This window comes from Bos indicus x Bos taurus, chromosome 8 (genome assembly GCF_003369695.1).
Source record: "Bos indicus x Bos taurus breed Angus x Brahman F1 hybrid chromosome 8, Bos_hybrid_MaternalHap_v2.0, whole genome shotgun sequence".
NCBI lineage: Eukaryota > Metazoa > Chordata > Mammalia > Artiodactyla > Bovidae > Bos > Bos indicus x Bos taurus.
The window spans coordinates 47,720,812-47,745,035 of NC_040083.1; the positions used below are offsets into that span (position 1 = coordinate 47,720,812).

At 39.1% G+C, this 24,224-nt stretch overlaps 1 protein-coding gene across 1 annotated transcript in view; it reads right to left on the minus strand.

The window, feature by feature from the left end:
- Nucleotides 1-7,663: 7,663 nt before the first annotated feature.
- CEMIP2 (cell migration inducing hyaluronidase 2) overlaps nt 7,664-24,224 on the minus strand; it is an 81,399-nt gene continuing 64,838 nt past the window's right edge. Inside the window, exons 19-24 of the mRNA XM_027549460.1 lie at nt 22,398-22,580; nt 19,924-20,143; nt 15,413-15,511; nt 11,928-12,082; nt 10,004-10,107; nt 7,664-9,665 (exon numbers count right to left, since the gene is read on the minus strand). Coding sequence (XP_027405261.1) covers nt 9,469-9,665; nt 10,004-10,107; nt 11,928-12,082; nt 15,413-15,511; nt 19,924-20,143; nt 22,398-22,580 — 958 coding nt within the window. The 3' untranslated portion in view covers nt 7,664-9,468. The remainder of the gene's footprint in view (nt 9,666-10,003; nt 10,108-11,927; nt 12,083-15,412; nt 15,512-19,923; nt 20,144-22,397; nt 22,581-24,224) is intronic.

Genomic DNA, 24,224 nt, shown 5'->3' on the forward strand with positions numbered 1-24,224 from the left:
CACCCTCCAGCAAAAAAAAAAAAAAAAAACTAATTTGGGGTTTGTATTATAATTGACCTTTTTCTTCTGGATAAAACTGCACAGGAAGCCCCTAATCCTCATGATTCCTAATCTTGTTTATATATCATCTATCTACTTGGATTCTTACCTAACCTTGTTGGCATGTTTTCAATATAGAGCTGCAACAAAGGAAAGCTATAATTACCAAATCTCTTCCTTTCAGCTATTGAAATAAGGTGATTTACAGAAATGCAGGATACCATAAACAAAGGGGATTTTCCAGGGCTCACAGAGCACAGCTTCCAGGAAGATGTTGGAATAAATACACTTTTTTGTGGCCAAGACCCTGGGCCTGCAATCCAAATAGATTATATGTTTCAGAGCCAGGTAGAGTTACTCATCTAGTCTCCATGTTCTGAGAACATTGCTTAAGCAGGAGGAAAATCACAGTATTATCCATAACCTTCCTGAAGCTCATTGGAAGGGACTCCGTTCAAATACAACTATTCATATCCTGTAGATGGTAGTGACTCCATTACCTAATGAATGATTATCCAGTTTGTAAATTTTCCAGATTTGTAAACTTTCTTTTTTTTTTTTTTGTAGTAAAGTTTTATTAAAGTATAAAGGAGATAGAGAAAGCTTCTGACATAGGCATCAGAAGGGGGTAGAAAGAGTACCCCAGATTTGTAAACTTTCTCCAGGCTTCAATGGAATCAGCCTCATGTGCGGGTGAAGTATGTAGGAGGGCAAAATTGTCTTAAAAACCAACCAAATCAGTTAAAACTTCAAGCAACACACACTACTTTTAGCATTATAGGCACTGTGGGCAGATATGAAAATGGCTTTTTTGCCTGAGAAGGAATTTGTTTTAGACACGTGAACCAGTCTGACTTTGAACTAGTTTATAAAGGGCCAAGGATGCTGAGGGTTGGACATGGAACATGTGAGCAATGATGGGGAATCAAAGGTACAAAGAGGGTTGGGAACATGGTCTCGCCCAGTGTGACAAGGCCATAGCAGTGGGCAGTGAAGAGGAGATGGAGGTGGAGTTGTGCTAGAAAGAAATGGGGTACCATAAACATAGTAAGATTTGTTGCCAAAGGCACTCACTTTCCAAGACCTCTAACTCAGCTTCAGCTCATCACATAAACCTTCCCTCTGAACCATTTCACTGCACAACAGCATTTCTCCTACTTGATAAGTAGGAGTGAAATGTGGATAAAGTATTGAAAAAGAATCAGAAATGAGTTTTTTGCATTTCATGTTAGTTTATGCTGAAAGGGATTAGAAGAGGCAAACCATTAACGATAGTTTTGACTCGTGAGAGTGCAGAGCAGGAAACTGCACACGCCAGCGACAGAGCAGGGTGCAGCCGCGTGTTTCCACTTCACAGTGGTCTTTCCACGTTTCATAGCTGGAGTCTGAACACAGCTGGTTTGCTGAGTTGTGGTGCCAGTCCAAGGAAGGGCCTAAATGCAAACCTCATTCTGGATGCTCAAACCAACTCACTAAACAAGCACTGCCTGCCCTGGGGGCCTCTTTTCTAGATACAAACAACTGAGTACAGGAAGTGTGTTAAAACTAGGGCAGGGGCTTTCGTAATGAGTTCTCAGTGGTTCCCAAATCTCACATTATCTCTGAAGTTTGTTTAAAAAATACAGATTCCAGATTCCCAACAGCAGAAACTAACATAACATTGTAAATCAACAATATTCCAATAAAAATTAATTTTAAAAAATACAGATTCCCTAATCCTTAGTCCTCAAAAAAAAAATCAATGAGTGCTGCACTCAATATGTCAGCAAATTTGGAAAACTAAGCAATGGCCACAGGATTGGAAAAGGTCAGTTTTCATTACAATCCCACAGAAGGGCAATGCCAAAAACGTTCAAACTATAGTACAGTTGCGTTCATTTCACATGCAAGCAAGGTAATGCTCAAAATCCTTCAAGACAGACTTCAGCGGTACATGAACTAAGAACTTACAGATTTACAAGCTAGATTTAGAAAAGGCAGAGAAACCAGAGATCATTACCAACATTTGTTGAATCGTGGAGAAAGCATGGGAATTCCAGAAAAAAACTACTTCTGCTTCATTGACTATGCGAAAGCCTTTGACTGTGTGGATCACAACAAACTGTGGAAAATTCTTTAACAGATGGGAATACCAGACCACCTTACTTGTCTCCTGAGAAACCTGTATGCAGGTCAAGAAGCAACAGTTAGAACTGGACATGAAACGATGGAATGCTTCAAAATTGGGAAAGCAGTATGTCAAGGCTGTATGTTGTCACCTTGCTTATTTAACTTCTATGCAGAGTACATCATCAAAAATACTGGGCTAGATGAATTACAGGCTGGAATCGAGATTTCTGGGAGAAATATCAACAACCTCAGATATGCAGATGATACCACTCTAATGGCAGAAAGTGAAGAGGAACTTAAGAGCCTCTTGATGAGGGTGAAAGAGGAGAGTGAAAAAGCTGACTTAAAACTCAACATTCAGAAAACTAAGATCATGGCATCTGGTTCCATCACTTCATGGCAGATGGAAGGGGTTAAAGTGGGAGCAATGACAGATTTTATTTTCTTGGGCTCCAAAATCACTGCAGATGGTGACTGCAGCCATGAAAGTAAAAGAGCCTGCTCCTTGGAAGGAAAGCTATGACAAACATAGACAGTGTATTTAAAAGCAGAGACATCACTTTGCCAACAAAGATTTTTATACTCAAAGCTATGGTTTTCCCAGTAGTCATGTACGGATGTGAGAGTTGGACCACAAAGAAGACTGAGCACCAAAGAATTGATGCTTTTGAACTGTGGTGCTGAAAAAGACTCTTGAGAGTTCCTTGGACTGCAAGAAGATTAAACCAGTCAATCCTAAAGGAAGTCAACCTTGAATATTCACTGGAAGGACTGATGCTGAAGCTAAAGTTTCAATACTTTGGACACCTGATGTGAAGAGCCCTGGAAAAGACTCTGATGCTAGGAAATATTGAAAGCAAAAGAAGGTGGCAGCAGAGGATGAGATAGTTGTGTGGCATCACTGACTCAATGGACGTGAGTTTGAGCAAATTCTGGGAGATTGTGAAGTCAGGGAAGCCTGACTTGCAGTTCATAGGGTTGCCAAGAGTTGGACACAACTTAGTCACTGACCAACAACAAACAGGACAACAATATTGACCTTTTCTGACCTCAGTCAACTAAAGCTTGGATTCGGTCTGCAGCCAAGCCCCTTCATGACTGTGTTTGTACCCTTAGCTTAAAACTTCAGTTTTGCTGTTCCAGGGGACACTGCTTTGGGAAAGACCCCTGGTGTTCTTCTTACTCATCACATGTAATAAATTTTCATTCTCCCAATCTGTAGCTTGGTTGTGTCCTTCAGCTTAATACCCAACAAGAGACAAACCTAGTTTTCAGATAACAAATCGTCTGGAAATCTGATTTTCTTTGTAAATAAAACATGTAGGTTTGTTGACTATTCTTAGTTGATCCCCTCTGTAATTTTACAAAACTATTAGTAATTCCACTTAATAGATGAAAAGGCTGAGGATCAGGATTAGGAAACAGTTTGAAGAAACACAGCTGGTAAGAGCCTTAGTGGCATCAGATAAAACACCCACCATACCTTCAACAGTGAACCCTATCAGACACGTCACTCTGTCTGGAATCCATTATTCACTGAGCTGTTTTCCTGAGAAGACTGCTACATGCATAATTTTGAAAGAGGCAACAAGTTCTGGCATGGTCTTTCCCCTGTCAGAACTCCCTTCTTCTCTCACCCATATTGGAACTAATGATGCCCCTTGTCTCCCAAGTTTGAAGATCTTAAATTCTCCCACATCAGAAACCTATCTGACCAAAGCCTTCCTCCCTCAGGAACTGGGTGTTATGATCAATGAAAGCTGGTGGGAGAAGGTGGAACAAGATAAACCTTCTATGCCCTCCCAGAGAGTATATTACCCTCCTTCCTGGTAAGGACCCCTCAAATCCATCCAACCGTCTCCAAAACCTCTCCATGAAGCTCATGTATTAAGAGGCTTTTGTGTACAAAGCAACTTGCTTATATGAAATAATTCATTCTACCTTAAAAAAAAATAGACCTGCAATTGCCAATCAGCACTTTGATAAATGTGGGATAACTAGGATGAATACAGTTCCATCCAAAAGCAAAGAAACTTATGTTTTTGTTAGTCATGCAGCCTGATTGTAGCTTATTGTACATTTCCCTTTAGACTTCTTAAAATAATAAAAAGAACTTTCAAGGGTGGCTGGGATTTCTTTCTAGAAGTAATTTTAGTCAAAGGAATAATTCTAACAGTGAGAATTTCAGGCAGTGAAGAGACTTTATTACAGGCTCCAAACCTTTGCCCCAGAAACAACCACATACTGTGTTGTGCACCAGTTCTGCCCTGTATTAGTCACCAAACATTGTGGGGAAGACAGTGTAGATGGAGCTGTCAGAGTTTAAAAAAAAAAAAAACACCACATTTGTTCAGCTGTATCCTCTATTAAAGGAAAAGAGAGAGAGCGATAACAGGGGTTTACTACTTGTTATGGGGTTCTCGAATGTTAGTGCTCATAAGAAACACCTGGGGAGCTTGTTTTTATTGTTACTATTATATTTAATTTTTTGGCTGTGCTGTGCGGCATGTGGGGTTCCAGTTCCTCAACTAGGGATTGAACCAGTGCCCCCTGTACTGGAAGCTCAGACTCTCAATCACTGGACCACCGGAGAAGTCCCCCAAGAAGCGTGTTATACAATTGTATTTCCAGCTGCAATTCCCAAGAATGCCAATTCTCCAGTCTGAGTTGGAGCCTGGGATTTTGCAGGTTCATCGAGTACCTCAGGTGATTCTGATGAAGATTTTTCCCTTAATTTTGTTTTAAAAATTCTCAAGCCTTAGGAAGTTTCCAAGAACAGTACAATGAACACCAGTATACTCTACACCAAGATCAAGGGTCAGCAAACTCTTTCAGTAAAGGAATACAGTTCAGACATACCTCAGAGATACTTCCAGTCTGGTTCCAGATCACTGTGATAAAACAATATCACCATAAAGCAAGTCACACAAATTTTTTTACTAGTGCATACAAAAGTTTACACTATACTGTTGTATATTAAGTGGGTAACAGCATTACTATGTTCATTTATTAATTTAAAAACTTTATTGCTAAAAAATGCTAATCAACATCTGAGGCTTCAGGGAGTACTGTAATCCTTTTCCAGTGGTAACATCAAAGATCACGGATCACAGATGATAACAAATATAATTTGTTAGAAAAAGTTAGAAATGTTTCAAGAATTACCAAAATGTGAAACCCAAGTGAGTAAATGCTACTAGAAAAATGGTACCAATAGACTTGCTCCATGCAGTATTGCCACACACCTTCAATTTGTTAAAAAAAAAAAAACATATATGGGAAATGCAATAAAGTGAAGCACAATAAAACAAGGCATGCCTGTAAATATTTTCAGCTTTGCAGGCCATGGTCTCTGGGCAACTACTCAAACATGCCATTGCCATATGCAAGCTATACTCAATATGTAACAAAATGAACATGACTGTCCTCCAATAAGACTTTATTAATGGATACCAAAATATAAATTATACATAATTTCACATCATAAAATATAACTCTTCTTTTGACTTTTTCTAACGTGTTATATTTGAAGATATGAAACCATTCTTAGCTCAAAATTAGTACAAAACCAGTCAAGGGGACAGGTTTGTTCGACAGGTTAGTTTTCCAGTTCTTGACTTACCAATTTTGATGAAAAAGTCTAAGTTTTTCTGAGGACAAATCTTAAATCTGTTATTACTTTCATAACCAGGCTAATTACAATGTTCATGTTAGAAAAAAATTTTAAATGAATCTATGAAGTTGTTTTCTGACCCACTATTTGCTGGATTTTCGGATATTGCTATGGCTGATATTTTTGGATGCCCTGTGGGGCACAGTTCCTCATTCAGAAATCTTCATAGTTCAATCAGTCATTCTTTAATTTTGTCATATAAAAGCAGTGTTGTGTGCCCTTCCCTACAACACCAAGGCCTAACTAGCATCCTTTTTTTCAGCTTCTCTCTCTTATCGAAGATAAATTTGAATAAAACCTTCAATCTTACAAATGATGCCAAGAATCCAGCATAAAGTAAACAGCATTTTGTTATTTGTGAGCAAGGGGCTGGCGATGCCTTTTCTTAACTTTTTTCCCTCCCTTTTGTTGAAAATGAGCTCCAGTCCAGAGTTTGCACTCATATTTCTAAAAGTCTGGATTATTACTGAGTTAAGACTAACCATAAATATACAAATCTGTTACCCAATTACTCCCATTCATGGTGTTCACTTCTAGGGGAATTTCTCAGGTTATTAAACTTGATTTCACAAGTATCTGAAAGCCAAACAAGAATTCTGGAGGGTAAACTCCAACCACACATCATGAAATCAACAAACACTGTCACAATGGAATTTAAGTACTTACGTACTACAACCAACTTAAAAACACACACACACACTTAAATTAAGTGCATACCTGCTTACTGAAATGCCTTTCAACTGGACTTATCCAAACATTACTTCATCCCTTAAGGAATGAAAACTTAAGTTATCTGAAGCATTCAAGCCTCTATCCATCACTGCATTGCCCACCCCTCCTCCAAACCAAATATTCCATCTAATGGTACAAGGATATGTTCTCTTCTGATGGAGCTGGAGAACAGAGGAGTCATAAACCTCCTCCCCACGCTCAGGTCTAAACATCAGTTTAGTGGCTGCTTTGGAGTCCTGTTCTGTAAGACCATGAGCCTGCCTTTCATCTTCTCACAAGCACTCTCTTCCAGCCTCTGAAGATAATATACAACATGCTGATTCAGGTGGAGAGGGAGAAATCTCACAGGAAAGACTTAAAACCCAAGTCTGTCGATATATGAGAAGGCCCTGTGTTTCTCATCAGCTGGCCAATTCGTGGACGGCCACATTTCTGGAACTCAACCAACTGCCTCACCTGATGGAAAATGCTTATGAACTTATAAATCACCTTTGAACACATTTTCCCAGTAGAAATAAAACAGACTGCAAGCTCCCAACGGCCTGAAATGTGTATATCAGCTTTGATAACCAATTTAACAATTTGAGACAACTAAGGACTAAAAACACTATCTGAAAGTTCAGACAATAGCAAAATGTTTTGTTTAGGGCTGGGAGTTCCATAAGCAATATAGGAATCACAAATAAAAATAGATAATTATAATTTTGTTTTTATCACACAAAAAATTATAGACTGAAGTTAAACAGTGGGCCTATTATATTAGTGCAGTGATACCTAACCCTGGCTACATGTTATTAGCATCACCAGAGAGCTTTTAAAAAAATTCCAATGGCCAGGCTGCACCCCACACCAATTAAATGTGAAGCAGGAGCTGGAGTGGAGGGAACAGACCAGGCCATCTTAGGTTTTAAAGCTCCCAAGCTTTCTCCAATGCGCAGCCAAAGTTAAGAACCTCTGCACCGGCCTTCTGAAGTTACTTAGTCTTACAAAATCTACCTAGTGGATGAAAATTTCTTCGTTATTTCTGCCCATAGCTTCTTTACAGATGGGATATGGAATGAAAAAAAAAAAATTGCTTGCTAGATAGTCACACACACATACATGAAAAAATACATGCACACATATTTTTATTTTATTTAAATTGGGCCCTGACCATTAGCATATAAATCAGAAAAACTGAGTGCTTTAGAACTTACATATCCTCTTCAAATCTTTAAAGAGCCAAACTCTAAAAATCACACATAAAAGATATTTGTCATTAAAAAAAACACACACACACAAACAAACTTTAATCACCTTGAGGAACCATGATCCAATAATATATTTAATAGGTAAGATTTCATTCATCAATGTACAAAAAAAACACCCCAAAACCTAAACTTTGATTAAGACACGTACTCTTTTAACAAGAGTACTTACAGTTAGAAAGGTTTATCGGTAGCACTCTGAGGTAGCATATTTTGTAAAGTAATGGAAATAGTCACAGAGCCGCTCTGCAGTTTCTTTTGGGCACAAAAGGACAGGCTGTTAGCTGTTGCTCTTGATAGAGAAGAGTGAATTTGTCTGTACTCATTGCCAAAGTCAGCCTGACCATGTTCCTTGCTGTGGCCATCCCCACGTTACACTTCATACATTGTGGGTTTAGGAAAAGATAAAAGTGTTTCAACACCTCTTTCCTCTTGGTGTAGTGACACCCTGGCTTTGGCACCAATCTCCTTTAGCCACATGCAGTCCTCACTGGCAGGAGATGCACACACCCAGTAGGAAGAAAAATAGGGCATCACAGTGCCTTTTTTTCAGTGGGCTCTAATGATTTTCTTAAGAGTGATGGACTCCTCTAAGGCTAAAAAGAGGTTTGTTTCTGAATATTCTCTCCTTGATTCTGGCCCTTAAAAGGTTCTCCTGTTTTTCCTCTCCCTGAGTACAATATTTTGGGGTATCATTAAGTTTTTTGCAATTGTCCTGCCAGGTTGGTGAGCAGAGAAGCTTTTTTAAAAAAATCCACACGGGTGCAGGAGTACTCCAAGAACAGACTTCCTCTGTGCAAGTTGAAATGACACAAGTTAATAGTTCAGGAAAATGGCCTGCTTCTTTTTTAAAAAAATGTAAATATTTAGCTCAGCTCTTGCATTTTAAATACAAATATACAGTCAAACAGGCTAAGGATTAAAGCTGCAAAAATGGTCCCACCAACATCAGACCAAGGTGCGGGTCCAATTTTTGCCCAATGGTCACAGATTAAAGGGATGTCGAACCCATAAAAGCCCTTTTTTTCCCAATAATACTTGCTGTTTTAAAGTTGAATCCTTAGAAGGAATCAATATACAAATGAATAAAAATAGCACATGTCCAAGCAAAAAAGGGCATGAGCTGGGCCTGAGTTGCCACTTAAAACTCCATCATTCAGTATCATACAAAATCCTCAAAGGCTGCCTGGAATCAGGGACCAAGGCATTCCTGAACATGCCAGCCACCCAGGTCAACTGCTGACCCAAAGTCAACGACACAAGTGAACATCAGACTTCAAGTATCCAAGGTGCTACAAGAGCTGGTCCTCTCAAGGACTCAGGCTGACTCTCAGAAGCTCCCCTTCCCTCACAACATCCCATTTTGTACAAAAGGTGAAGCACTGCTTATGGTCACTACAAAACACAGGAGTGGGATGTGAGGGATAAGAGAACTGATCTCTGAAATATACCAGCCTAACAAATACATATAAATTCTTTAACATTTTGTACAACTAGAAGGTGCATGAGCTGGTATTCAAGCGATCACTTTAAACTCTTACTTTTCTCCCCTTTCTGCCTCAAACAGGAAAATGGTTCCATTGGGTTAACAGTGTCATTTTAAAATGCCATAAATTAAATAAGTTAGTTCACATTTTATCCCCCAGCACTTAAGTTACAGTTAAATCTCTAATGTGCCTTTGAAGTTTGCTTCAACAGCTCCAGGTCTCTTCGGCGGATAGTGTCAGCTCTGTGACAACCATATTCGTCCAGCTGCAAAGGTATGAATTGTTCAAGCAGCCCGAGGCCCTGTCTAGCAGGGCTGGTATACAGCTTAGTCCAGGATGGTTTAAAGTTTCCATTGAATCCCAAAAATATGGTACTCCCTTTAAAAGAAAAAAAACAAAGTTCAATTTGTATCTCTACTAGTTTCAGGCAAGATAATGTGAAAGGTGAGGTGGAGGTGAGCGAAACAAAAAACAACAAAAAAACTATACTTCCTTACGTCAGAGAATGAACTCTTACCACCCACCTCCTGCCCCAAATAACAAACTACATCCCAACACACTTCCTCTAACACTGTCTCCTGATTTAGAAATTACTTCATAATACCCACCCCAGCCTAACAAGCTCATGAAAGCAGGCTGATACCTACACTCCACCATAAAAATGTATATGTTGCTGTTCTCCTAAAAACTTTTTATGGAAGAATACAGATACAAACCTTTGTTATAAAGATTGGCTGGCTTGGCTAATCCCAGAGGTACTAATGAATCCGAAATATTGAACTGCTTTATCTGTCCTCTTGTGCTCAACAGGACAACTGACCTGTAAAAGTTAGAAAATCAGAGCAAGTTTCAGTAATTCAGCATGTGTTCACTGAGTACCTTTCTGAAGTATATACTAGATAAAAGCAGAACTCAAAAAACAAAAAGCACTCCACATGCCTTTTCATCCTTGCTGACACAAGGGTCCACTTCAATTCTGCACCTAGATCTTAACGTTTCTGTTACAAGGAGGTCTCTAAATACAGGGAAAACTAGTGAGAGTTGGACTGTGAAGAAAGCTGAGCACCGAACAATTGATGCTTTTGAACTGTGGTGTTGGAGAAGACTCTTGAGAGTCCCTTGGACTGCAAGGAGATCCAACCAGTCCATTCGAAAGGAGATCAGCCCTGGGATTTCTTTGGAAGGAATGATGCTAAAGCTGAAACTCCAGTACTTTGGCCACCTCATGTGAAGAGTTGACTCATTGGAAAAGACCCTGATGCTAGGAGGGATTGGGGCAGGAGGAGAAGGGGACGACAGAGGATGAGATGGCTGGATGGCATCACCGACTTGATGGACGTGAGTTTCAGTAAACTCCAGGAGTTGGTGATAGACAGGGAGGCCTGGCGTGCTGCAATTCATGGGGTTGCAAAGAGTCAGACATGACTGAGTGACTGAACTGAACTGAACATCTTTACAGTATTAACTTTTCCATCCAGAAGCAGGGAGAGCCTCTACTTTTACTCTTATCATATATCCTTTAATAAAGCATTTCTTTTCTTAATATATTGGGTGCCTTGCATGACTATTGTGTTGCTCTAAACATCTGTAGTGAGCTTTATGTTCCAGATTGTTTTAGGTGAAGTGACTGACTGTGTTTATTTTCCAACATTAGGGAAAAAAATCTTTAGATACATAAAGAAAATTGAGGCCTTGCAAAGTAAATACCTACAAATGTATTAAACCAGAAGATAGATCTATATGTACACAAAGAATGTTACACTCAAAGAATATAATGACTTTACGGGACTTGTTGAGATCTGGTTCTTTAAAGTTTAAGGAGCGGAATTGACCAGATCAGTTGATGATGATTCAAAAGCTACATAGGACTTTGCGGGAAGCCTATGTTCCTCACTTTGGGGCTTCATTAAATGAAAGCCTGTGTGTAAATCAATGTCCGCAGCAAAGCAAAGGGGGCAGAAAGGGGACTGAATTTATCTTCTTGCCTCCAGTCAGGGTCTGCCTAACACAAATACAGCAAGGTGCACCTCTGTTCAGACACTAAGAACACTGGAGCGGGTTGTCATTTCCTTCTCCAGTGCAGGAAAGTGAAAAGTGAAAGTGAAGTCGTTCAGTCGTGCCCGACTCTTAGGGCTCTTAAAAAAGAGATCACACACTCATCTACTTAAAAAATCAATTTAGTCCTTTCCAGTCAATTCCAAGTGACCCAGATGGCAACTTCCTATACCAGAGTCATAGCCCAATGCTGTCCAAGGGTTCATCAGCAGGATAGACTGTTACAAAGGCAAAACTCAATAAAATTGTTTTAAAATGATACTGAGCATTCTGAGAGAGTTGGGTACAATGTAGATCAGCTTAATACTAAGAAGTGGGATAGGAACGATCCAAAATGTTGAGCTTTTCCTCCTTCCAAGAACCTTCCCATCATTTGCAAACTCTTCTAACATCCAAGTCCTCACTTATCAATGATAAGCAACTTAGATCACACAGGCATCAACCTGAAACTGGGAAAAGAATGAGTATCCATCCTTCAAGAATCCTAAATACCCAGAGTAAAAAAGTAGACAAGCCAAAACTCAGAGTGAGCCAGGTGTCATCCTTAAGGTATCTTATCCCTTATACAGGGCAAGCTTCACCTACCTTGGAGGGATGCTTGTTTTTAAGTATTCTTCCATGCGACTGACATCAGTGAAAGAGAAAATCTTTTTTTCAGTCAACCGGAAGGGAACACTGCAGGCATCCACAATCAGGAGGAGGACGCCCACACTTCGTAAGGGAAAGTCGGTGCCGTTGATCTGAGAACACAAGATCGTCCTCTGCTGTCATCACCATTTCAGTATCTTTCTAGCCCCTTTCCCTCTGTCTTCTAAACCCAAGAATCAAAAGTAATAATTCCAAAACTCAAACTGCATGTTCCATCACTCTTCCTCTGCCAATATTTGAAATTGAGTCTGTGTTTTCATAGGCTTTTACCTTGACTGGTCTTTACTGATTGGATAAGATGCTCTAAGCAAGACATGGCAGCCTACACTCAGCTGAGTAGGATGACTCTGCAGGTTCAGGGCTTTCATTCTTATATACATACTCTCTCACTGGGGTCAGTTTCCAACTCAGTGATCAGGCGACGGCCTCTATACTGAAGCTCAGATGTTGTCACATTGGCTCAGGAAAAAAATATATAACTGTATACAATAGGTATCTAGTCGTATAGGTAGGTAAGTAGAGAGATAGACTTCCTTAACCCACATAAACTCCCGCCCCGTCAGAGTTTAGGTTTGAAACATCAGAGGAGGCAGATAGTTTCATCTGCATTGTTCCATATATAGGTCTCCTTTCAAATCAAAATGGAAAACAGGAAATTTTACCAGGATTTAAGCCACGGGTAGTGATATCTTGTTCAAATAATTACTGTGAACTGAAAGTTCCAGTCGTTCTCTTTAAATTAATGGCTCGAGACATTTTCAAGAAAAAGGAATTCCAGATATACCCAAATCTCATAAATTCCTCAACCAAAAAAGGAAAGAAAAAAATCTTGACTGAAAAATGATTTAACACTACGCCATAGGCACTGATTCTCTTTAAAATGTGTAAAATTATAAACTATGTTAAAAGTTAACAAAGGAGAGATGCTCTCTTCATTACACCTGTCCTCACTTGAAGAAGTTATACTTAAATTGTATTTCTAATCACTAATGATCTCACAGGAATTCAAAATGGCTATTTGCCTGTATTTAAACTGCTCTAGTCCAGAGAATAATTCTAGAAGTGCTTAATATATAGTGCCATTCTATATTTAGAAAGACTGAAAGTGACCCATTTTTTAAAATCCAAATACTTAGAACTGAGACACATTTGATTAAAAAAAAAAAATCATGATCTTTAACACACTCAAACTGTCCGATTGAAAATTACCTCCAAAAACCTGCTGCTTAAAAGAAACACAAAATTTTCCATAAAAACTAAAGCAAGGCCACGTCCAGCAAAGACTTTTCATGTAATACATGTGAAAAGTAGTGGAGGTAAACATGACAAAACACAGTCCTCTGTGACCTCTTTTAGGGTCCCAGACATGCAGTGACTCCAGCAATGGAGTCAAACAATGTCTGCACACCCAAAGGAATACCCTACCTGAGATTGTCTGGGCAATACCTTATCTTGTTTAATTACCTAGTAAGCTAGTAGAGCAGAGACTCAGCACCCAGTGGCATCCCTTTGCAACTGACACCCACCAGATTCCACACAAGGAGGCTGGGATGGGTTCCTCACACTGCTGACTTTATTGAGATGTTGAGCTAACAAACTTCCTACATCATGCTGCTGCTGCTAAGTCACTTCAGTCGTGTCCGACTCTGTGCGACCCCATAGAGGGCAGCCCACCAGGCTCTGCCGTCCCTGGGATTCTCCAGGCAAGATCACTGGAGTGGGTTGCCATTTCCTTCTCCAATGCATGAAAGTGAAAAGTGAAAGTGAAGTCGCTCAGTCGTGCCCGACTCTTAGCGACCCCATGGACTGCAGCCCCCTAGGCTCCTCCATCATGAACATACTACAAAATGAAGACATGCTAACATAGAGCAATAGGTATATATATGTGAGAAACCTTGGAGTTATATTTAAGTAAGGATCTTTCTTTCTTTTCCTTTCTTCCCTCCTTTCTTTCTAATTGTGGTAAGAACACTAACATGAAATCCATCCTCTTAAATATTTTAAGTAGACAATATATTATTACTGATTACAGGGAAAATGCTGTAAAACAGATTTTGAGAGTTTATGTAGTATTTTACTCAACTGAAACTTTATGCCTGATGATTAATAACTCTGCGTTTCACCTTCCTCATCTTAAGTAGGGGTATTTTTAATTCAAAATTATTAAAAAGTTCTTAATTTAGAGTTAAGTTCTGGTGGTGGATAATGGTGATGGCCACACAATATTATGAATGTATTTCATACCACTGAACTATATACTTAAAAATGGTTAGGATGGTAAATTTTATGTTATGTGTACTTTAACATAATAAAAGAGATTGAGAGAGAAAAAAAAAAAGATTTAAGTTTTCACATATATGTGAATTTGTAAATGTGTTGTCCACCACTCTCTCCCAAAGAGACCACATGAGACTAAGCCCAGGCCCTGGCTGGGTATCAGTCGGCTAGATACCTCCTACCCAAAGAGCCCTTTATACAGATGCACTCTGGTCAACTCAGTTTGGGACAGGCCACATGCCTAAAGCGGGCTTCCCTGAGAGCTAAGTTGGTAAAGAATCCGCCTGCAATGAAGGAGACCCCGTTTCAATTCCTGGGTTCCAAAGATCTGCTGGAGAAGGGATAGGCTACCCAGTCCAGTATTCTTGGGCTTCCCTGGTGGCTCAGCTGCTAAAGAATCCGCCTGCAATGCGAGAGACCTGGGTTTGATCCCTGGGTTCAGAAGATCCCCTGGAGAAGGGGATGGCTACCCACTCCAGCATTCTGGCCTGGAGAATTCCATGGACTGTATAGTCCATGGGGTCTCGAAGAGTCAGACACGACTGAGTGACTTTCACTTTCACTCCTAGAGCTGATTAACCTTGCTGGCAAACTTGGCTTTTAGGCCAAATTCCAATATTGACACTCAGGCTAACGTTTATACTTCCATTAACCTACTTAAAGACAGTTAACACTTTGCATTGTCACCTTCCTTATCTGAAAAACTGGGAGGCAAGCAATCTCAATATAAGAGGCTGAGGAGATTTTAAAATCTTCAACTTCCATATTTTAGACAAATAACTGGGGAGCTTCTTTAAGTTTCAAAAACTGAGGTTAAAAACAATTTTCTACATATTGATTACCAATGACAATTTTTTAAACCAAAAATACCTTTTCTCCTATAGAAAAGGAATCTGGGTCACCTGAATAATTTTAACATTTGCCTAAAAGTAATCAATAAACTTAACTGAGAAAAAAAATTTAATAAATTTCATTTATTTAAAAATACATATGTTTAGGAGTATTTATACCTCTGTTGTATAGCTCACTACAAACAATAAAAATGTGATTAGAAACAAGTGAATGTTGTCAGAGATAATTCATGTTACCAGGACAGAATGAAAAAGTGAGAAGCTGAGGCAGTGCACACAGCAGATGGTACTCACAGAAATAACAGACGCATCTCCACGCTGAATCTCTGCTTGACTGGGTGACCGGAATTGCACAGGGAGGTAGCTTATATGAGGATCACTTGTGAACACCACCTACAAGGGGAAGAAGTTCCATATCTATGTTAACCTTCCAAAAAGATCCTTCAAAATAAACTCAACTATATCAAAGCCAGTGAATGGTTTTTTTGTTTTTTTTCCTCTGAACTTTCTGTACGTATTTCATGACCTGGAATTTTATTTTTTGATTTAAGCTTTAATAGGAGAATGGTTCAGTTCAGTTCAGTTCAGTCGCTCAGTCGTGTCCAACTCTTTGCGACCCCATGAATTGCAGCACGCCAGGCCTCCCTGTCCATCACCAACTCCCGGAGTTCACTCAGACTCACGTCCATCGAGTCAGTGATGCCATCCAGCCATCTCATCCTCTGTCGTCCCCTTCTCCTCCTGCCCCCAATCCCTCCCAGCTATCAGAGTCTTTTCCAATGAGTCAACTCTTCGCATGAGGTGGCCAAAGTACTGGAGTTTCAGCTTTAGCATCATTCCTTCCAAAGAAATCCCAGGGCTGATCTCCTTCAGAATGGACTGGTTGGATCTCCTTGCAGGCCAAGGGACTCTCAAGAGTCTTCTCCAACACTACAGTTCAAAAGCATCAATTCTTCAGTGCTCAGCTTTCTTCACAGTCCAGCTCTCACATCCATACATGAATGGTATATGCCTCATTTTCTAGAGCAATCCCAGTTTCAAGTCATTGCAATCTTGTTAATAAGATAGCTCTCTAAATGACTATATAAATATGCTCTGTATCTAAATCTTTGTAAACATTTCATGCAAAAAAGTTACAAATCTTTTTGAAGGCTCTTTTCAAACCAGTTATCCTCAACTGTGACTCAGTCACTCCAGTATTGAGGAAAGAAGTATAGATGACAAGGATTACTCTGTTTAAAAACTTTTAGGGGACTTGTACATCACCAATTTTATTTAAATTCCTCTACCTGACCTGCAAAATGTTCCACAAATAGAGCCACTATTCTATTCTATTTCCCACTATCCACATTCAACATGCAGGGCAGTTCTCTCAGTTTTCCATTCTTCTGCCACTTGCCTTTTCAGATGCTGTTCCTTCCCCAAGAACGCCCTTCCATTTTCCCTTCTACTTCAAACCACTTCCAGCCTCCAAATCCCACCATCTACCTCCTCCCTAAAGGCTATCTTCTCAATTAAAAGCACTCAACTCTTCACACAATTTAACACTTGAAAGTATATGTACCAAGGAATTCCCTGGCAGTCCAGTGGTTAGGACTTAGCACTTTTACTACCTTGGACTGAGTTCAATTCCTGGTCAGGGAACTAAGATCCCACAAGCCATGTGGTACTGTCAAAAAATTTTTAAAAATTAAAAAAAATATATATATATATATGTATATTCTTATAAATCAATGTCAACAAGAATAAATAATCATGGCAAGCGCAGATAATCATTATATTAAGCATCCAGAAGCTGAACATTTTTTGAAGTCTCAGGTCTGACGTCAAAAATTCTTGCGAATTTTCCTACTTATCTCTAATTTACATGTGTTTTTGACATTAAAATAAAAATTCTCCTCAAATTTCCAAGTAAAAGTGGTGTCCATAGACACTTCAAATACTTCTCAACTGCCAGGTCAGTAGTCAATACATTTTTAAGAAATGAATTCTGATCAATGTTTTAAGCCCAAAAATAAAGAATGCTAAACATCAATGCATGGAACCATTTAACAAGATAGGCCTAGAATAGTTTCGAAGATGATTAAGTTATCTTTACAAATTCTAGTATTTCTTATAACAAGTATAAATTATTTGAAGTCTTCTCAGTAATGAAGGACTTTCTTAACAAATTCAACTTGAGAATTAGGCTGGAAAATTTACTTCTCCACAAAGATTATCTGACAATTTCACTTTAACAGTCAAAACATTACACAGGACAGGCAAGGATTCATATAAGCTTATTTATATACCTGGTTTATTTTTTGGTCTGTTGGTTAGTTTAGTTGAACTGGAGTATAGAGGTGGCTCAAGAGTATAAGAAACCAAGACCATGATAGTGAGTTGTCACCAGAAAAATAATCATCCTATATCACAACAGGAAACATAAATCCCCCTTCCTTTCCCTGTTCTTACTGCCACCAACAGACAGAAACAAGAAAAATTAGAAATAAGAAATAAAAGAAATATTTAGAGGTTTTCTCCCTCTTATTAAAAGAGATCAGTCCTGGATGTTCTTTGGAAGGACTGATGGTAAAGCTGAAACTCCAATACTTTGGCCACCTCATGTGAAGAGTTGACTCATTGGAAAAGACTCTGATGCTGGGAGGGATTGGGGGCAGGAGGAGAAGGGGACGACAGAGGATGAGATGGCTGGATGGCATTACCAACTCGATGGACATGAGTCTGGGTGAACTCTGGGAGTTGGTGATGGACAGGGAGGCCTGGCGTGCTGCAATTCATGGGGTCGCAAAGAGTTGGACACGACTGAGTGACTGAACTGAACTGAACTGATTACAGTATGCATTTCTGTGGCAGTAAGAACTTTTTTTAAAAACTCCTCCAGGCCCATGAAACTAAAATGTGAACATTTATCAGAATCACCTGCAGGGCCTGTTAAAGCAAAGACCATAAGCCCCACTCCTTAAGTTTCTGATTGGGTAGAACTGGGTGGGCCCCAAGAGTTCGAATTTTTCACAAGTTCCCAGGTGATGCTGATGCTGCTGGTCTGGGGACCACAAGTTGAGAACCATTCCTCTTGACCCATATTTGTTTATATATAGGTTAAATATTAATTAGGGCAATATTGATTCTGTACTTCTTTTTCTCCTGGAATCAATGTGACTTCCTATGGGGTTTCCCATGCCTGATTTTAGCTCATACTTTGGATTTACTTTCACTGCCAAGTTTTCTCAAGATCTAGAAGACTGTCTCATTAAGAATATGTCACAGGAAGCACTTCACTTCTAGCCAAAGTCAGTTTGTACTTTTAATTATAGGTAAACATAATAGCATATGCTTCAAATTAATAGTTTTTCATCTTAAAGGAAACAATTTCCATGAATGCCTTTTCTGAAGATAAATTTCACACTGCCAAGAAAACAGATATTTCCACATCACTGACATGTATACATAATAGTGATAATGTACTGGAATCACAGCTGAGAAAGAAAAGATGACAACCAATAAATCCATAATGACCCAGGGCAAACTGATGTGTAAATACACTTTGACTGATTTTATTATAAATTTGGACTGGTTTGGTTCTTATGATCATTAAATTCTAGAGTGGGCCAAAATTCAGGAGAAACCATTCAATATTTATAAACTGGCAGCAAACATCATCAAAAAATTTATGATTTTACAAACAATAAATGCTGGAGAGGGTGTGGAGAAAAGGGAATCGTCTTGCATTGTTGTGCTGTGCTTAGCTACTCAGTTGTGTCCTACTCTTTGCAACCCCATGGACTGTAGCCCGCTAGGCTTCTCTGTCCATGGGGATTCCCCAGGCAAGAATTCTGGAGTGGGTTGCCATGCCCTTCTGCAGGGGATCTTCCCAATCCAGGGATCGAACCAAGGTCTCCTGCATTGCAGGCGGATGCTTTAACATCTGAGCCACAAAGGAAGCCCTGGTGCTTGCACTGCTGGTGAGAATGTAAACGATACAGCCACTATGGAGAACAGTATGCAGGTTCCTTAAAAAACTAGAAATAAAACTACCACATGACCCAACAATTCCACTACTGGGCATATACCCTGAGGAAACCATAACTGAAAAAGACACACGTTCTTTTTCACAATGTTCACTGCAGCACTATTTACAGTAACTAGGACACGGAAGCAACCTAGATGTCCATCAGCATGAATGGATAAAGAAGCTGTGGTACATATATACAATGGAATTTTAGTCATAAAAAGGAATGCATTTGAGTCAGTTCTAATGAGGTGGATGAACCTACAGCCTATTATACAGAATGAAGTCAGAAAGAGAAAAACAAATGTTGTATATTAATGCATATATATGGAACCTGGAAAGATGGTATTGATGAATCCATCTGCAGAGCAACAACGGAGATGCAGACATAGAAAAAAGATTTGTGGACACTGTGGGGGAAGGAGGACAAATCGACAGTAGGATAGCAACATAAATTACCATACGTAAAATAGATAGCCAGTGGGAATTTGCTATATGATGTAGGTAGCTCAAATCAGGTGCTCTGTGACAACCTAGGGGGTGAGATGGGGTGAAAGGTGGGAGGGAGGTTCAGGAGGAAGGGGACATGTGTATACTTATGGCTGATTCACACTGATGTATGGCAGAAACCAACACAATATTGTAAAACAATTATCTTCCAATTAAAAATAAATTTAAAAATAAAATAAATGGGCAGCACAGATGTTTCGGGGTGGGGGGGGAATGTGCTGACTGCACAGAACCTTTTGACTTTTTCTCTTGGACCAAAGCCCACTTTTATTCCTTGTTTTACCTGACGGGTTCCACAGCCTTGACAGAGTCCTTTGAGCATGGACGGCATCGACTTGAGGGCTGATGGCTTTCTGTAATACCGGGGATATGCTTTGGCCATGCAGTTACTGATGTCTTTTGAGTCTGTTGCTGCCTGGATCTTGACTCTTTCGCATCCCTGAGATGAACAGTAACTGTGACCATCCCTGTGGCTTTTGGCTTTAAGATACAGAAACAGCAACCTGCACAAAACAGACCAGTCCAAAGGGTATTAGATTTTGACTTTCAAAAACTTTTCAAATTAACTCATGGCCAGTGGGGATATTCCTCCAATAAAGTAATTTTTTTCTCAAAAGGAAAATAACTTATAAAACTAATAAAGTTGCTTCTCTTTCCTTTCTGTCCTCATAGAGTTCTAAGTCAAACACAATTCCACTTCAGAAAATATCATGAAAATCTGATTCCGTCATTATGGACAGTATCAAAGTAAATTTCTGGTTTGAATAACCTCAATAGGTAATTTGGGAAAATGGAATTTGGCTTGGCTCAAAAATTCCTTGGAAAACTAATACTTATGTTGAGTTTAGAATTCGGTAAATTAGGGTGGTTTATTCTTTCTTTCTTTTTCTTTTAGTTTATACATTATTCTGTTTTAAGGCACAAAACTGGAATAATAAAAACAGCAACTTTGAGACTGGTTTGTTTAAGGCCAAGATATGGTCTCAAATCAATTTCTGTGATGTATACTAAGAGCAGATGGGTCTGGAGTCCTTCTGTCTATACTTTGGCCAAAATCAAGTGAAATGATCAGTCCTACCCAGTCTGAATTCTCCTCCAAAATGAATGGAAAAGCAACTTCTAGGCAGCAGTCCAATGTCTTGTCAGCAAACCTAGGCCTTCTAAACCAAAGGAAGTCAAGATTCCAAAAATGACTTGATCAACTGTGATTGATTACTGGAGTTCACAAGTTCACATTTTAAAATGAAGTCAACAAACAATACAACGTTGAGATTATGAGGTGAAAATCAGCCACTGTTCCAACATCTAGTAATTTTAACATATACATAAGGAATGACAGGGATCTAATTAGGCATGTGCCTTTTGATATATAATTAAAACCATCAAAATGAACAGAATTAAAAAGAATTTGAACCTCAAAGGCTGAAAGGTTCTAGAAATACCCAGATGAAGCAATATTTCCTATCATTGTACATATTAATCATTAATTTGTGATTACCAGACTGTCCTTACAAATTTGGGCCTTACATTTATTTTTGCAGAAGATCAACTGGGAATGTAGCTGTTCTGTCATCTATAGAATAAAACTCCAACTAGATTTTTAAAGGTTAATTAGAAATTAAAAGTAAGAGAAAATGATACTAAAGGGTTTAAGCTAATCACACTGGCTGCTGCACCAGCCCTGGAGGGCAAATGAGTTGCTTCTTACCCAAAGGCTAACAAGACAATTGAGTGAACTCCAACCTCATTCCCCCACAGTCAGTCCTGCCACCCTTCTCTTCAGTCCAAAATTTTCTTTCCCCAAACATGTCATGCCATGTTTTTCATGCCTCCATGCATTTATCCACACTGTTCTTGGAACACTTACTCGTCTCCTCCTACTCACTCCTCAAGAGTTAGCCCCAATGTTACCCTCGTGGGTGTCACTGACCACCCAAGGCTGAACTTGCAGATTATCTCAAAAGGCATGCTATAAGACTTACAGCATTTAAACCTTTCACCTTCTAACTACTTGCTTTACATGCCCACATCCTTCAGTGGACAGTGAATTTGCAGAAGAAATGCATCTTATTTACATGAGTATCTTTATAGTACCTAGACAATGGTATGGAGTAGAAATGTCAGCTTAAGGAATGGATATTGGAGGAGCATGCTACTTTCTGGAAGAGTACAGGAGATCAAGCCTACCATAACCCAAAGGCTGAGAGACTGTAACTGGATAAAAGCAGACAAAGCCAACAGGACCCCAGGTGAACAGGATTAGAATTAAAAAGTGGAAAGATGCAGCCTAGAGAAAGTTGAAAGCAAATATGCCATGGTTACACAGTGCGTTTTGTTTTTTTTTTAAACCCAAGGTCAACTTGAGAGATAGCCTTAAAGGAAGAGAAAAATGAGCTTTTGCTAAAATATGAACTATATCATATGGAAATAATCATCTTTAGAGTTGTTATGGAAAACATTATTTTAATTTTCAACTGGGCCTACTGGTTCTTTATTGACAAGGATAATTTTTCTCTCTAAATTGCCTTAATAGGTATACGGCAAACATCTCACTCGATTCCTATTGCCAACTGTAATTATGAGTCATTCTAGTTCTTCTTAAACCTCTAATGGTGATAAGCAGAGAATTACCCACATCAGCTGCTTTTCTAACTAGCCGTCACATCACAGCCTATTCTTAGTTACACTGAAGAACTAGTAATTTCACCATTAAAGAAAAACAGCAAAAATTTTCGTTCATGGGTTGCCCTGAATTACCCCGTGCTGGAGTCAAAATAGAATTTCCTCTCAGACTGCTTCTTCTGCAATTCCTCCAGCGAATGCACAGGCTCATACTCTTCCATTTTGGATAATGAGCCATTATGCCGCTGTAAAAAGCCAAAGGTAACCTGAAAACTTGTGTTTGACGGATAGCAGAGACCAACTCGAATCCAGTCATTCCTATAAAGGAGAGACAATAAAAACACAAGTCCACATTTGAGCCAATATCCTTTGAGTATTACAGCATATGTAAATTTCAGCCATGATCTTCTCCTTCTTAAATTTCTACTGTGTATGGAGCCACTAACAATGAAAGTCCTGAACCCTAACACACATAAGTTATCCACCTTTCCACGTTACCCAGATTTCTCTCATCGTATATTTACAATGATATGGCTTAGAAAAATCTTGTTTGCAACAAGATTTCAGAGAATGTGAATAGATGTTGGATAAAATGTACTCAGATACTGTAAGCAGATAATAAAATTAAATGAGATGGTTGGGAATGGGTACACTAAGATGGAATAAACACTAATAGCCTGATTGTGGAAATGTACGCTGCTAAGTTTTCCAAAGGATTTTTTTATTCATAAATATATTTGTATCTTTTATAATAACACTAGGATAAATTCCTGGAGAAGGCAATGGCACCCCACTCCAGTACTCTTGCCTGGAAAATCCCATGGACGGAGGAGCCTGGTGGGCTGCTGTCCGTGGGGTCGCTAAGAGTCGGACACGACTGAGCGACTTCACTTTCACTTTTCACTTTTCACTTTCATGCATTGGAGAAGGAAATGGCAACCCACTCCAGTGTTCTTGCCTGGAGAATCCCAGGGACAGGGGAGCCTGATGGGCTGCCGTCTATGGGGTCACACAGAGTCGGACACGACTGAAGCAACTTAGCAGCAGCAAGATAAATTCCTAGTGGCAAAATTGCCAGTTGCTGTTTTTGTTATTGTTCAGTCACTAAGTTGTATCTGTAACCCACCAGGCTCCTCTGTTCGTGGGATTTTGCAGGCAAGAATACTGGAGTGGGTTGCCATTTCCTTCTCCAGAGGATCTTCCCAACCCAGGGATCAAACCCACAGTTCCTGCTTGGTGGGCAGATTCTTTCCCACTGAGCCACCAGGGAAGCCTTAGAATTGTTAGAGACAAAGGTATATGCATTTTTTAAGTCTTTGATAATATTACCAAATTGCAATAGTGTTTTTTCTTACCTAATGTTCTTGGATATAAAATTAATACTCTTCGAAAACCATTAAAAATATTTCTCCTTTTTTTATCATTTGCTTTTTTCTGATGTTCTTTAAATTGTGGTGAAGTACAAAATTTGCCATGTTAGACATTTTTAACTTTACAGTTTAGTGGCATTACGTACATTCACAAGGTTGTACAACCATCACCACTACTCATTTCCAGAACTTTTTAATCATTCTAAAGAATTTTACCACAATATGTAATGAGGGTTTAAAAGTGTTCACACAAATTTCATTCAGTAATCCCACTAAAGAATTAGAAATACAGACCAAAAATAATAAGAAAAATGTTCTATCCAGTATTATTTGTAATACTAAAAGGAGAGGAGGGACAGGAGAAAAACAATCTAAATGTTCACGGGGGAATGGAATAGTTAAACACATTTTGGTATGAGATATACTCAGAGAACCTTTGAGGGTGGAAAGAGACGAGAACCCTATACACATTTATAATGCCTTACTTTGATTAGAAGAATTATAGGTTATTGCAATTTTCTTTATGTTTTTCTGCATTTTCTTAGTTTGTGCAATAAGTATAGATTTATATCTTTTAAACTGTTATTTTCAA